General features: G+C 41.0%; 1 protein-coding gene across 1 annotated transcript in view; it reads right to left on the bottom strand.

Moving 5' to 3' along the window:
- Positions 1–14,044, bottom strand: part of LOC101672152 (cytochrome b-c1 complex subunit 2, mitochondrial) — a 24,576-nt gene extending 10,532 nt beyond the window's left edge. Inside the window, exons 1-10 of the mRNA XM_045072719.1 lie at positions 13,906–14,044; positions 12,571–12,654; positions 12,321–12,470; positions 11,799–11,863; positions 10,282–10,338; positions 9,921–10,045; positions 7,339–7,436; positions 4,172–4,229; positions 1,561–1,656; positions 1,040–1,239 (exon numbers count right to left, since the gene is read on the bottom strand). Coding sequence (XP_044928654.1) covers positions 1,040–1,239; positions 1,561–1,656; positions 4,172–4,229; positions 7,339–7,436; positions 9,921–10,045; positions 10,282–10,338; positions 11,799–11,863; positions 12,321–12,470; positions 12,571–12,654; positions 13,906–13,938 — 966 coding nt within the window. The 5' untranslated portion in view covers positions 13,939–14,044. The remainder of the gene's footprint in view (positions 1–1,039; positions 1,240–1,560; positions 1,657–4,171; positions 4,230–7,338; positions 7,437–9,920; positions 10,046–10,281; positions 10,339–11,798; positions 11,864–12,320; positions 12,471–12,570; positions 12,655–13,905) is intronic.

The raw sequence follows: 14,044 nt of genomic DNA, 5'->3' as shown, positions 1-14,044 counted from the left end.
CAGCTGTCCTGACTTGAGCTCTAATAAAACTCTTTCCTACTTTTAGAGATTCTTTACGTTTTGTTCATTTTGGATTGACAGTATTAAACAGAGGAACGAAAGAGGGGTTGACTTTATTTCTACTGCTCACGGTCAAATGGCCAAAGACTACCTACTTGTGCCAATGTACGGTTATGAAATCATGAATAATATTTAATCCTATAATGCAGTATATTTGTTGCCTTTTAAAGGTTTACTATTGAAGGTCATATTACATTGGGCAAACTGGTCACTCATTAAAGCAGTCTGCTTGCCGATGTTTTTTTCTTTTAAGTATCATTATTTTGAAAGCTTTAGCACTTTACTCACTGTCATAAAAAGTGTGTTCTAGACTAACAGCTTTTTGTTGCATCATTTTCCTTTTTCTTTTTTAAAGATTTTATCTGAGAGCGAGCAAGCGAGTGCACACTTGCACAAGCAGGGGGAGCAGCAGGCAGAGCAGGCTCCCCAGGTGAGCAGGGAGCCTGATGCAGGGCTTGATCTCAGGACTCTGGTTAACCTGACCTGAGCAGAAGGCAGACACTGAACTGACTGAGCCACCCTGGTGCCCCTCATTTTTTCCTTTACTTAATTTCAAACCGGAGGGGTGGGTGTGTAAACAGTTTCTCCGTGTACATGCCCCACATTTGGTTGGAAAACATGAAGAGCAATGAAATTCATGAAATAGCCACAGGAACACAAGAAGAAAAAAGAAAATCCAGAAAATAAGACTAATTAGAATCTAGGGTAATGTTTAGTATCTGAAACTTTATTCTAAAGGGCACTGAAGGATGAATTTCTGATTTTTTAAGCATTCCCCTCTTTCTATAGTAGAATAACTGAAAAGACAGTAAGTTTTTTATTAGACCCTAAGGAACTAAACTCAAGCCTGGTTATCTCTTCAATTTTATGAAGATTTTCTTTGTGTTCACCTTAAATTTTAAAAGCAGATCAACAGGACTACATCATACATACTGAGCCTTTACAAACAAAAGGACAGATACTGACTATTCAGACTCACATCAAATGGCTGGTGAACTCCCTTGGCAACAGCCTGGTACAGAGAGCTGGTGGGATTGCTGCCCCTCTTGACATGTGGTCCAGCACCAAGAACATACTGGAGAACACTAAATGCATTTGCTTCCGCACTTCCTGTGGCAGCACTTTCAGCTACAAGAGCAGCATGAACAAGACTATCTCCATTCTGCTCTCGGATTTCACCTGGTGCCATGTTAAGGAGAAAGTGAGGAAGAAAGAGGTTTGTTTGGTCACCATTGGCTTTATTCTTCTGTATTCTCTATGACACAGTATTAACCCAGTAAGATTAAGGTTTTCTGTGGCCTGGTGCTCCCAGCACACCCTCTTGCTCTCCCCACCACACACACACAAAACCTGTTTAATACACAACACCCAAGCAATCTAATCCCTTCCTTCCACACAGAGTCTGTTTGGTGGTAAGTGATGAGGCCTATCCCACTCCAATACACTACTCTGATGGGACACGTCCTTCTGATAAACTGGCCTTAACAACAAAATGCTTACCTCCACGGTACTTGGCCTTCGCACCAGGTAAACCAAGCCCACCCCTCATGTTGAGAAACTGTTCTGCAACTTGCTTTAGAACAGGGTGACTCACACCTATTTCAATAGAAACAAAACAGAGCTAGAACCATAATTTTTAAAATACAAATTATAAAACATCTGTTTTAAAAATAATATGTGATTACACAATTCAATTACAGAACCAGTAAAGAAAACAAGAATCCCCCACCCCCACCATGCTCCTCTCCCAGAGATTCCATTTAGAGTTCACTAATACATACTCATCTAGAACTTCTTCCATACTTGCATGAATATCATCCTCATTTTCTTTTCTTTTTAAAATGGTGTTACTCTCTTTATATTGTTTCTAACTTGTCTTTCATAATTTATATCTGAGTGTTCTAGAGCAAACATTTAGCAGCTATAAAGAATTCCATTATATGGATATACTATCATTTATTTAATCAGTCCCTTCTTGATGGACATCAGCATGTTTCCAATCATTGGCTATTAAAACAATACTGCACTGTGCATCAAAGAACACTTTTTTTTTTTTGCTAAATTGAAAATCAATTAACATTGTATTATTATTGTGTATTATTACTTCTAGGAGCAGTTTAGTGATTCTTGAGCACCCAGTGCTCATCACATCACGTGCCCCCCTTAATGCCGGCACCCAGTTACCCCATCCTCCTCCTCACTTCCTCTCCAGCAACCCTCAGTTTGTTTCCTACAGTTACAGACTCTCTTTTGGTTGGTCTCCCTCTCTGATTTTGTCCTTTAGTTTTCCTTCCCTTCCCCTATGTTCACCTGTTTTGTTTCTTAAATTCCACCTATGAGTGAAATCATTTGATAACTGCCTTTTTTTGACGGACTTATTTCACTTAGCATAATACCCTCGAGTTTCACCCACATTGTTGCAAACAGCAAGATTTCATTCTTTTTTGATGACTGAGTAGTATTCCACTGTATGTACATATACCACATCTAAGAACACTTTCAAGAGTGAAATGGACCTACAGACTGGGAAAAAAATGTTTGCAAATGATGTATCTGATGAGGATTTAGTATCCAAAGTACATAAAAAACTCTTACAACTCAAAAATAATAATAAAAAACCAACCTAATCGAAAAATGGGCAAAGGACTTGAAAAGACATTTCTCCAAAGAAGATACACAAATGCCCCAAAAGCACAAAAAGATGTTCAATGTTATTAGTTCTTAGGGAGACACAAATGGAATGAGATACCACTTCAAAGATGCTAGGATGGTCATCACCAAAAGATAGGTAACAGTAAGTGCTGGTGATGAAGTGGAGATACTAGAACCCTTGTGTGTTGGGCAGGGGGGCGGTGGGGGATGTCAAATGCTTCAACTGCGTCAGACAACAGTTACCACAGGTCCTGGCAATTTTACTTATGATATACCCTGAAGAAGGAACAGGTTAGAACAGGTGGTTTGAACTAAAACTTATATGTGAATGTTTTTATTACAATAGCCAAAAGTTGAAAACAACGCAAATGCCCAAGTGATGAACAGATGAACAAAAAGTGGTAATTGAGTATTTTAACCAGAAAAGGGAATGGAACATTGGCACGCGCTACAGTATGGATGGACTCTGAAGAGATGCCAAGTGAAAGAAGTCAGTTATAAAAGGCCATATACTGCAGAATTCAATTTACATGAAACGTTGAGAGAGTCAACTCTACAGAGACAGGAAGGAGACTGGTTGCCAGGGGCACGGAGGAGGTGGAATAAGGAGTGACTATAATGAATACAGGGTTTTTTGGCGGGAGGGGGCAGCTGATGAAAATGTTCTGAAATTAGATAGTGGTAATAGTTGTAACACCTGCCGAATAGAATAAGACTCATAGAACCGTACACTTTAAAAAGGTGGATGTTATGGCGTTTGAATTGCACCTCAATTATATGGTTATTTACAAAACAAATGAACCAAAAAACAAATCTTGGTGCAATTATTTTGTAAACCTGACCAACTGTTTCCGTAAGATAAATCCTTAGAAACAAAATCGCTGGGTCTAAATGTATCAATATTTAAAATTTTAATATATTTAAAGAGACCTCCAAAAGTATACGACTTTCTATTCCCACCAAAAAAATTTTTGGGAATGCTTAAGTTCTCCATACCCTGGTTAATACTGGGCAGTGTCAATCTTTTAATTTTTGCCAATCTCATGGGTTAAAATTTTAACTATCAGGCAAGGCTCTCTTTTACAATTACTGGCTACACACATATACACACACATTTTCCCCATGAATTGTTTGTGCCCTTCACCTACTTTCAATTACATTATACTTCTTTAAAACAAAAAACTTGTAAAAGCACTTTGCTTATAGAAATTTGCCCTTTATCGTAGATTTTTCAAATACTGTAATAAACTCAAAGCCAGTAGCTTACATAGTTAAATGTTGGATTCTGCTTACTAACACAAAACAACCTACCAATTAAGATCCTATCACACAGTGCCCGTCTGACATCAACAGAGGACGACGTTATCAAATACGGTTCAATTCTGTGCTCACGTAAACTATAGCTTAAAAAGACTGCTCTTAAAGAAACAGACTGACATGCAAGCAATTCCCAACTTACCAAGTCCAACCAAAGCCATTCTCGCACTTGTGAAATGGTTCTGAACAAAGTAATGCAACTGAGAAAATTAAGAACATTTTGTGACGTTATGTTGGTATAGATACAAAAAGCTGTAAAAAATTAAAACTGCAGGGCGACAGAAACTACTCAGGCTTAAAAGCTATTGTAGTGAGCTACAGACTATCTAGTGCTGAATTATACTGCTTTGATTTTTTAAACTATTGATTAAAAGAACTAGAACTTAATGTGGTAATGGTTACATAATGGTGAATATAGTGAAAACTACTGAATTGTGTGCTTTACTTTTTTTTTTTTTTTTTTTTTTTTTAGATCTTCTTTATTTTACAGAGCGAGCATGCGCGCACACATGCCCATGAATTGGGGGAGGGAGAGAGAGAATCTCAAGAAGGGTCCATGTCCAGTGTGGAGCCTGACGTGGGGCTCAATCTTATGACACTGAGATCATGACTTGAGCTAAAACCAAGAGTCGGACACTTAATCGAGTGAGCCACCCAGATGCCCCTCAATTGTACACTTTATGTAGGTGACCTGTATGATATGTGAATTGTATCTCCGTAAAGCTATATTGAGGGAAAAAAAGGATTAAAAAACGACCTGAAGAGGCACCTGGGTGGCTCAGTGGGTTAAGCCTCTGCCTTCAGCTTAGGTCATGATCTCAGGGTCCTGGGATTGGGTCCTGCATCTGGCTCTCTGCTCAGCAGGGACCCTGCTTCCCTCGCTTTCTCTGCCTGCCTCTCTGCCCACTTGTGATCTCTATCTTTGTCAAATAAATAAATAAAATCTTGGGGCACCTGGGTGGCTCAGTTGGTTGGGCAGCTGCCTTTGGCTCAGGTCATGATCCCAGCGTCCTGGGATCGATTCCCACATCCGGCTTCTTGCTCAGCAGGAAGCCTGCTTCTCCCTCTGCCTCTCTGCCTGCCTCTCTGTCTGCCTGTGCTTAGTCTCTCTGACAAATAAACAAAATCTTAAAAATAAATAAATAAATAAATAAAATCAATCTTAAAAAAAAAAAAAAAAAAAAAAAAAAAAAAAAAAAAAAAAAAAAAAAAAAAGCCTGAAAAAAAATAGAGCACATACTGGCCTGAATTTGAAAAAAATACTAAGCTTATGACTTTTATTATGTGATTTTAGCAGATGTGAAGCAGATTTCTTTCATCTTTATATAGATTTTAAAAAAGAGTACTATTAACATTAAAAAAAAAAATTTAACATTTTATAGTAGGCCTAAAACCTATCCTCAACAGGAGGACTGCTGCTCCCAAAGAGTTAAAATTGGCCCTCGGGGGCAAGAAAAACATTTTACTCCTTTTACTTATAAAACAAATATATATACATGTACATATGTAAACAGACAGATAGTGTATCTGACATTAAAAATTCACTCTGAGGGGCGCCTGGGTGGCTCAGTGGGTTAAAGCCTCTGCCTTCTGCTCGGGTCATGATCCCAGGGTCCTGGGATGGAGCCCCGCATCGGGCTCTCTGCTCCACAGGGAGCCTGCTTCCTCCCCTCTCTCTCTCTCTCTGCCTGCCTCTCTCTGTCTACTTGTGATTTCTCTCTGTCAAATAAATAAAATCTTAAAAAAAAAAAAAAAAAATTCACTCTGAGCCAGAGTAGAAAAAATTGGCTGAAAAGGTTCCTAGGGAATGGGTCATAATGTTGAGAATCGTTAGGCTAAGGTAATGTGACTGAATCACGTTACCAGAATTTGTGCCCTAAAGCCAATGGTGCCTACATCTCTAGAATCAGTGTGGAATCACATTTTTCCCCCTACTGAATGCTGCCATCACTCAAAGAATTCTAGTACCAATTTCTTTAGAATTTCCTTTAGACCAAGGACATGTTTAAAAATGCTAGTAACTCTGAGGTAAGCATGGTTAATATCTCAGCATCTTTCCAGAATGGATAGACGCACACCTTATTTTCTAAAAATTGAGACCCTGCGGTATATCCTACTCATAAATTACGTTTTCTACCCTAAAAATATGCTATGGAATTTTTCCTTGTCGCTGTTTTTGAATGGCTGAGTAGTATTCCATTCCACAGATACTTAGTAAGTTACTTAACTAGACCCCTAAAGTTGGATATTTAACTTGTGTCTAATTTTTCACAATTGAAAGCAACGCTACGGCAGACATCCTTGTGAACAAATATTTTGCTATGTATGCTCTTTAGCTACCTCAATAATGTATCTTCACATGGGTGACTTTGATGTCTGAAAAATTTCAAAACTCACAAGAGGCCAGTCTTATAAAAAATGTTCATTGTTCAGGTTGAATGGTATCAGTTATAATTTTTTAAAAGCGCCATATGAATGCTGGGCATTAAACTGTTGGTTGATAAAGTGAAGAGTTTTCTAACCAGGAAATGAAACGAGAATAAAAACCTTAACTTCTGAATCATAGACACACTTTGCAAGTATTGATAATTTCCAATTTTTCTTTTAACCTTTTTGATAAAACATTTTCTTTGCAGGATGTAGGAGTAGGAAATTAAGATTATGTACACGCACCTATACTTGTAGGAGATACTCTTTGACATCGAATGTTTCACATTTTGGATGTGAAGTTTTATGTTACATATATGGCTATGATATATATGTAAAAAAGTAAGCAAAGCAAAGTAAGGCCAGGTGCTGAAGGCCAGTAAGCTAGCGAGCAGCCTGACGACGGATGGGGAGGGGACGTGGGTTCATTCCTACCTGCATACTGAGCTGTTAAAGGAAGACCTGTGGTCAAAATGATGAAATTTAAAACGTAAATACTGTTTAAAAAAGACAAACATACACAGAAAAAGGTTCAGAAGAAAACATACCCAGGCATGAACATTCAGTGCCTTTAGGTATGTGAGATTCTTTTTTTGTGGCTTGCACTCGTTTTCTGAAATGAACATGTCCATTTGTGAGAAAAACTTCTTTTAGTTAAAAAAGTTAAAACTTCTTTAGTTAAAAGTTGTAAAAGTTCTTCAGATAGATTTCAGTTAAAAAGGCAAGCTGATGGAAAAATAAAAAAATAAAGCCACCAGGTGAATTTTTAAAATTTGAAGATAAAAAAAAAAAAAATAACGAACAAACCTAAAATGGCAGATGAATGTTCAATTTAATGTGAAAACAAGCACATTTTAAAATGTAATATGGTTTTATCAGTACCTCATCTGGTGTCACTTTTCCAATCCTATAATCAGGACAATACAGGGAATTGGCCAAGGCATTTCGGTAAGCTGCAGCATGCAGATTTTCAAGGACATCTGTAAAATAAGAAAAGAACTTTTTGCGGAAACATAATTCAAATAAGACAATGTTTTTTGAACCTAGAAAGCAACTAGACTATACAATTTTGGTCACCTTATGGCATTCAAATGTCATGAGAGCTTGAAATTTAAAAGTCGGCCTGCTGAATGTGCTCAGAAAAGTAAGAAATTATATATAACACCAGCTTCTACATACCAGGGCTCGCCTGACCACTTCTCTAATCTACCTGATATCATGGTATCATTATCATGATAATGGCCTGGGTTTCAAGTCTGAATCCAGTTACAGTTCTGCCACCAATGTACCGTGTGACCTTGGGAAAGTCATTTACCTTGAAGTTACTCCTAAGGTCTCTAAGTAATGAGGAGGTATCAGGTTAAGAAGATATATGGAGGGGCAGCTGGGCAGCTCAGTGGGTTTAAAGCCTCTGCCTTCGGCTCAGGTCATGATCCCAGGGTCCTGGGATGGAGGCCCATAACGGGCTCTCTGCTCAGCAGGGAGCCTGCTTCCTCCTCTCTCTCCGTTTGCCTCTCTGCCTACTTGTGATCTCTGTCAAATAAATTTAAAAAGTCTTAAAAAAGAAGAAGAAACATGGAAGTGCCAGTGTTACGTCCTATCGCTAGCTTGCGGGGGTCAGAGTGTACTCCTCGCTGGAGCAGGGACAGTCCCTGCTTGCCGCTTCAGTCGGTGCCTTTGCTCATTACTTGGGCAACCTCCCTAAGCCAAAACTGTTAGGTGCTGGAAATACAGAGATGAGTAAGACAAAATAAATGCCTGCCCTCAATATGTTGAGAGGGAAAAAATGGTGAAATTAGGCATGATGGGTGTGATGTGAGCACTAGAGCAAAAGAGCAGCAGGGGTGCAAGGGAAGGGCGGTGGGAATTGGAAAGAAGTAACAGAAGTAAAATCTGGAGTCTTACAGAATGGGTAGGTGTTTACTAGGAGAGTGATTAGGGAGTGGCATTTCAGGCAGAGAAAACAGACAAAGGCTTAAAGTATGACAATGGATTCCAAGGGAAATTGCAGCTGGGAAGAGAAGAAGGTAGAGCAAGAAGCAAGAGAGGTGGGCAGGGGCCAGACTGTGGAAGTTAACATATATGCTAAGTTAATGAGTTTGAACTTTATCCCACAGACAATAAGCCTTTAAAGGATTTTCATGTCAGAAGGACTGCTATAATGGCAATGCAGTAGATGGACTGAAGATGCAGACTTGGGGGCAGCCAGGAGATGGCAGTAACTATCTAGGAAGAAAGACTGAGGACTGGAGCCTCATTGCTAACAGCAGGGAAGAAGGCACTATTGACAAGTCAGTCATCTTTTCTACAATTCTGTATTTCCTTGGTAGAGGTCCAGAGTAAGGAAGATCATACTCCTTTATAAAAATAAAGTATCACTGTGAAAGAATATTAGCTAGCATCAACCAAGTTCTACTTTGCTCCAGATACTGGAGAGGCTTGCGCTCTGGTTGAGGCCCATCCTATGCAGGATCCCTGCAGCTGGTCACCTGCTTATACCTGAGTGGCCCACCTGCAAACCTTGGCTCCTACTGAAGTTGTAGGGCTTCTAAGAGCCAGAGGTGCTTATTTACTGATTTGTTTTGCTAGGCATACTTGTCAAGATTATATATTTAACATTATATAAGCACAAAATATGAACAAGAAAGTTCTTATTTTTTAAAAAATTAGAGTGTTTGCTTTGGAAAGATCCAGTAAAGTGGCTAAACAGTAATACCAGCAGCAACCATGAACTGTTGCTGGGTTGGGTATCAACAGACTGTTGAAAAAACACCGTATTCTAAATTCTGAAACAGGGACTCTATAATTAACTTACACCCTATCAAAGATGAAAAGCAATCAACAATATAAATGTTTAGAAACACTAGAATAATATAGTTAAGAAACCAGACCGGTTTTGGAAAAGGCAGTTTTAAATGCAAGCAGAGAAAAATTTCAATGGCAATATCTTCCCTCTACAAATTGATCTTCTCAAAAACCCAATTATCTTTTTTTTTTTTAAACAAGGTTTCATTTATTTATTTGGCAGAGAGAGGGAGCACACGCACAAGGAGGGGAAGCAGCAGAGGGAGAGGGAGAAGCACGCTCCCTGCTGAGCAGGAAGCTCCATGTGGGGCTCAACCCCAGGACCCCAGGATCATGACCCAAGCTGAAGGCAGACGTGCAACCTACTGAGCCACCCAGGTGCCCCTCAAAAACCCAGTATCTTATTTTTTTTTTTTTTTTAAAGATTCTATTTATTTATTTGACAGAGAGAGATCACAAGTAGGCAGAGAGGCAGGCAGAGAGAGAGAGAGGAGGAAACAGGCTCCCCGCTGAGCAGAGAGCCCGATGCGGGACTCGATCCCAGGACCCTGAGATCATGACCTGAGCCGAAGGCAGCGGCTTAACCCACTGAGCCACCCAGGCGCCCAAAAAACCCAGTATCTTAGAAGCAAGTGAACAGGATCTGAAAATGTACTTACGAGCCTGTGGATTCTGAAAAGCTACAGCTTTGTCAATCCTTAGCTGAGACTGAAGGGCAGCCACTTCCCAACGACGAAATTCTGGTGATGTGGTGACATTGAGCAGGAATTCCATTAGAACATCACTACAGAAGACATCAAGATGAGAGCTCCGAGTCAAAAATTTAAAACCAATGTCTATGCTACGTAAATGTAATGTTCTCGGTATTAAGTTTTAGGCCTTGTGTAAGCACAATGTTCTACATTTCTGAGCAAGAACCCAAAACCAAAATCAGAGGTCATAGGCAACATTAAAAGACGACACCTGAGCAGCTACGTATTTCTTTAAAAGCAGGTGTCGTCAACCCATGCAGGTACTTACACATGGTCCCGCAGGCATTCCACAGTGTAGGCCATGCTTTCCCTGGTTGAAGTCACACTGCATCAGAAACAAGTTACAGTGAATTATCTAAATCAGAATAAGCTTTCCTTACATCTTTGTTAACTCAACCAATTCCTTTGGAAAAATTATTTTGAAGTATAAAAATACACATATGCATTGACTAAAATATACAATATTTAAGCATCCCTCTCCTTTAAGGAAGGCAACCTTGACATGTTACACATGGAAGCATCTTGAAGACATTAAGCTAAGTGAAGTAAATTGGTCTTGGAAGAACAAATAATGTGATTCCACTTTCAGGATGAACCTAGAGAAGTCAGAATCATAGAATGCAGAATGGTCACTGTAGGGGGTTGCAGGAAGAGAGTGGGGAGCTTCTGTTTAATAGCTAGAGTTTCAGTGGGGAACATAAAAAACATCGTGGAGATGGATGATAGAGATGGTTTCTTTTTTTATTTTTTTTTAAGATTTTATTTATTTATTTGACAAGACAAGGATCACAGGTGGGCAGAGAGGCCAGTATAGAGAGAGGAAGGGAAGCTGGCTCCCTGCTGAGCAGAGAGCCTGATGTGGGGATTGATCCCAGGACCCCAGGATCATGACCTGAGCCAAAAGCAGCCATTTAACGGAATGAGGCTCCCAGGCACCTCCCCCCCCCCGCCGCATTTTTTAAAGTTAGCACTACATATTATTACTTTTAAAAAACTCATACCTTAAAAAACATCTTGTTTTTCCACAAAATATTTAACTGGAATAATCTAGTTCATCCCTTAACTGCTATATACTAGGCTCACCACATCACTAGATCATACTGTACTTATCCCACGTCCCTGAAGATGGCATTTAAATTATTTCCAGGCTTTACAAAAATAAACAGTATCTTTGCCCAGGTGGATTAAAAACTTAATTTGCAAGATATGCTCCTTCTCAATATTACTAGATTTCCCTTGATTCTTTTCTACATAGTTGTATCAATTTATTCCACTAATCGTAGAAAAAATTCTCCCTCTTAACACCGCCAACACGATACATAAATCTGACGGGTAATGGCATCACACTGTGATTATAAGTAAAGATCAGTGTTTCTGGCTTCTGCCTCTGGGAATAGATTGTTCCTATTCTTTGTCCATCCGTTTTCTATTTGCTTGTCTTCTTCTTCTTCTTCTTCTTTTTTTTTTTTTAAAGATTTTATTTACTTATTTGACAGAGAGAGATCACAAGTAGATGGAGAGGCAGGCAGAGAGACAGGAAGGGAAGTAGGCTCCCTGCTTTGCAGGGAGCCCGATGTGGGGCTCGATCCCAGGACCCTGAGATCATGACCTGAGCCAAAGGCAGAGGCTTTAACCCACTGAGTCACCCAGGTGCCCCCAATAGCCTTCTTCTTGTGTCTGTTTAACAAATCCTCAATTGCCTTGATAAGACAGAAAAGTTCCCTTATAATTGAATATTTTCCGGTGTTTTCACTATTCATTTACTGTTACTTATTTTTAACAAACCTTAATTTACCACCAACTGCTTCGATTCCACGGGTTATCTTGAAAGATGAAGCTCCTTTAGTAGTCTGGAAAAAGAAGAACAATTGTATTTTTAGGAATTTCTTTTCTTTCTTTTTTTTTTTTTAAAGATTTTATTAATTTATTTGACAGAGAGAAAGATCACAAGTTGGCGGAGAGTCAGGCAGAGAGAGAGGAGGAAGCAGGCTCCCGCTGAGCAAAGAGCCCGATTCGGGGCTCGATCCCAGGACACTGAGATCATGACCTGAGCCGAAGGCAGCGGCTTAATCCACTGAGCCACCCAGGCGCCCCTTTTTAGGAATTTCTTAATGCCAAGTTGGCAAACATCACACTACCTCACAATCTAATGTCTAACTGTCAATAGATTTGAAAAGAACTTTACCTAAACAGCGGGTCCTTTTTTAGTTTAAATATTATAAAACAAAACACACAATAGCTTTTCTTTTCTGTAGGATCAAGATACCACAGCATTCCTGAACTAAGGGAGATAGTAAAGATGCTTACCAAACTGGATGCAAGACGAAGCAGATGAGAGGTTCCTAAGTTGTTGGAGTCCTCATGTCTGCTGCCGGCTTTAATGAATAAACCGATTCTTGATGCAGGAGCATAGTTTTCCAGAGAAGCAATCACTAGGCCGTTTGGTAATTTGGTAAACTGTATACAAAAAATAAAATGAGATGAGATCAATGCTTTTATATTACCAAAGAAAGAAAGGCCATATATGGGTTCCAGTGAGCAACTCAGTGGGACTAACCTCAAGGTCCTGAGGCTGTGAAGGCACTCCTGCAGGGGCGGCCGTGGCTTTCACTTTGGGAGCAACTTTCAGGGAGTAAAACCTCTAAACACAAAAAAGACAGGTGATACACATTTCTCTCAAGAAAAGGGTCTTGTATTCTGGTATGTCCAAGCAACAGAAGGTGTTGAGTGATAAAATAACCATGGGAGTGGGAGGATTTAGCTAACTCATTAATTCCCAGCCACTCTTAAATCTCTACTTATTTATGATTTGTAGAGCCTGAAGAAATACCTAACCCTACATGTTCATTTAAAAAAAAAAATTTTTTTTTTAGGATTTTATTTATTTGACAGACAGAGATCACAAGTAGGCAGAGAGTCAGCAGAGAGAGAGGGGGAAGCAGGTTCTCTGAGGACCCTGGGATCATGACCTGAGCCGAAGGCAGAGGCTTTAACCCACTGAGCCACCCAGGCGCCCCAGGCTAGGTAATTTTTTGTCGTGGGGAGGATATGTTTATGCACTGCAAGATATTTAGAAGCATTTCTGTACTCTAGAGGCCAGTTGGAACTGGCTTATAGGTTGTTACAACCAAAAATGTATTCAGATGTTGCCAACTATCCCCAGGGGGCAAACCCGACCCAGCTGAGATGCTTAAGTGCCCCTCCCCTCCCCTCTGGATAACCAGCGCTGCCCTGTGGTAGCACACGGACATCTGAGGAGTTTGCCCCAAGTCACTGTTTCGCTTGGGCTTGGTGGAGCCGTCTTAAGCAGCGCCCGAGGGCCGACCCGGAGGCCCTCCTAGAATTCTCTAGCAAGTCACGGAGAAAACGACGTCATCCTGGCAGGACACCGTACCAAGTTTACCACAGTGATAAGCAGCACACATGCATTAGCTCATTTCTTCCTTACAATTTTACTCGTAAGCCCCCTTAACCGCCAGGGAAACTGACGCTCCGTGATACAGTGAGAAGCAGAGGCCGGGGCTGACAGGGTGAGGGTGGAGGGTCAGGTCTACGCCGGCCCCCGGCCCCCAGGGCTCGCGGTTTCCACCTCGGGCACCAAGCGCAGCAGTGACCTTCAGAAGCTTCGCCCCCGACTCACTTCACCGCCGCTCTCAACCCCTTTCCCTACTCCCTTCAGGTTTTCCGGCGCGAGGACTCTTGCTCCTAGCACGACCTGGGCCTCGCATGCCCGACCCACCCGGCTTGCGGCCCACTTGGCCCCGCAGAGTCCGTCTGAAGGGCAGACGGAAGCCCAAGGCCCCGGAGCTCCAAACCAAGCACCCCCGGGCCGTAGCACCGTGCTGAGAAACTGCTCTCCAACCCTGACCCCATGCCCGCAGGCTGTGCTCACCGAGAGAGACCCGGCTCTGCTTAGCAGCTTCATGGCTCCAGCTCGCTCTAACCCACGGTCACGGCCGGCTGGAAGGAAAGCAAGATGGTGGCGGACGAGAGGAGTTTCCCAGCTCCCCCCGCGCGCTCTTTCCCACGGC

This window comes from Mustela putorius, unplaced genomic scaffold (assembly GCF_011764305.1).
Source record: "Mustela putorius furo isolate JIRA1106 unplaced genomic scaffold, ASM1176430v1.1 tig00004041_pilon_pilon_pilon, whole genome shotgun sequence".
Lineage (NCBI taxonomy): Eukaryota > Metazoa > Chordata > Mammalia > Carnivora > Mustelidae > Mustela > Mustela putorius.
The sequence above is the reverse complement of the archived record's forward strand: the minus strand, read 5'-3'. Positions and strand labels throughout refer to the sequence as shown.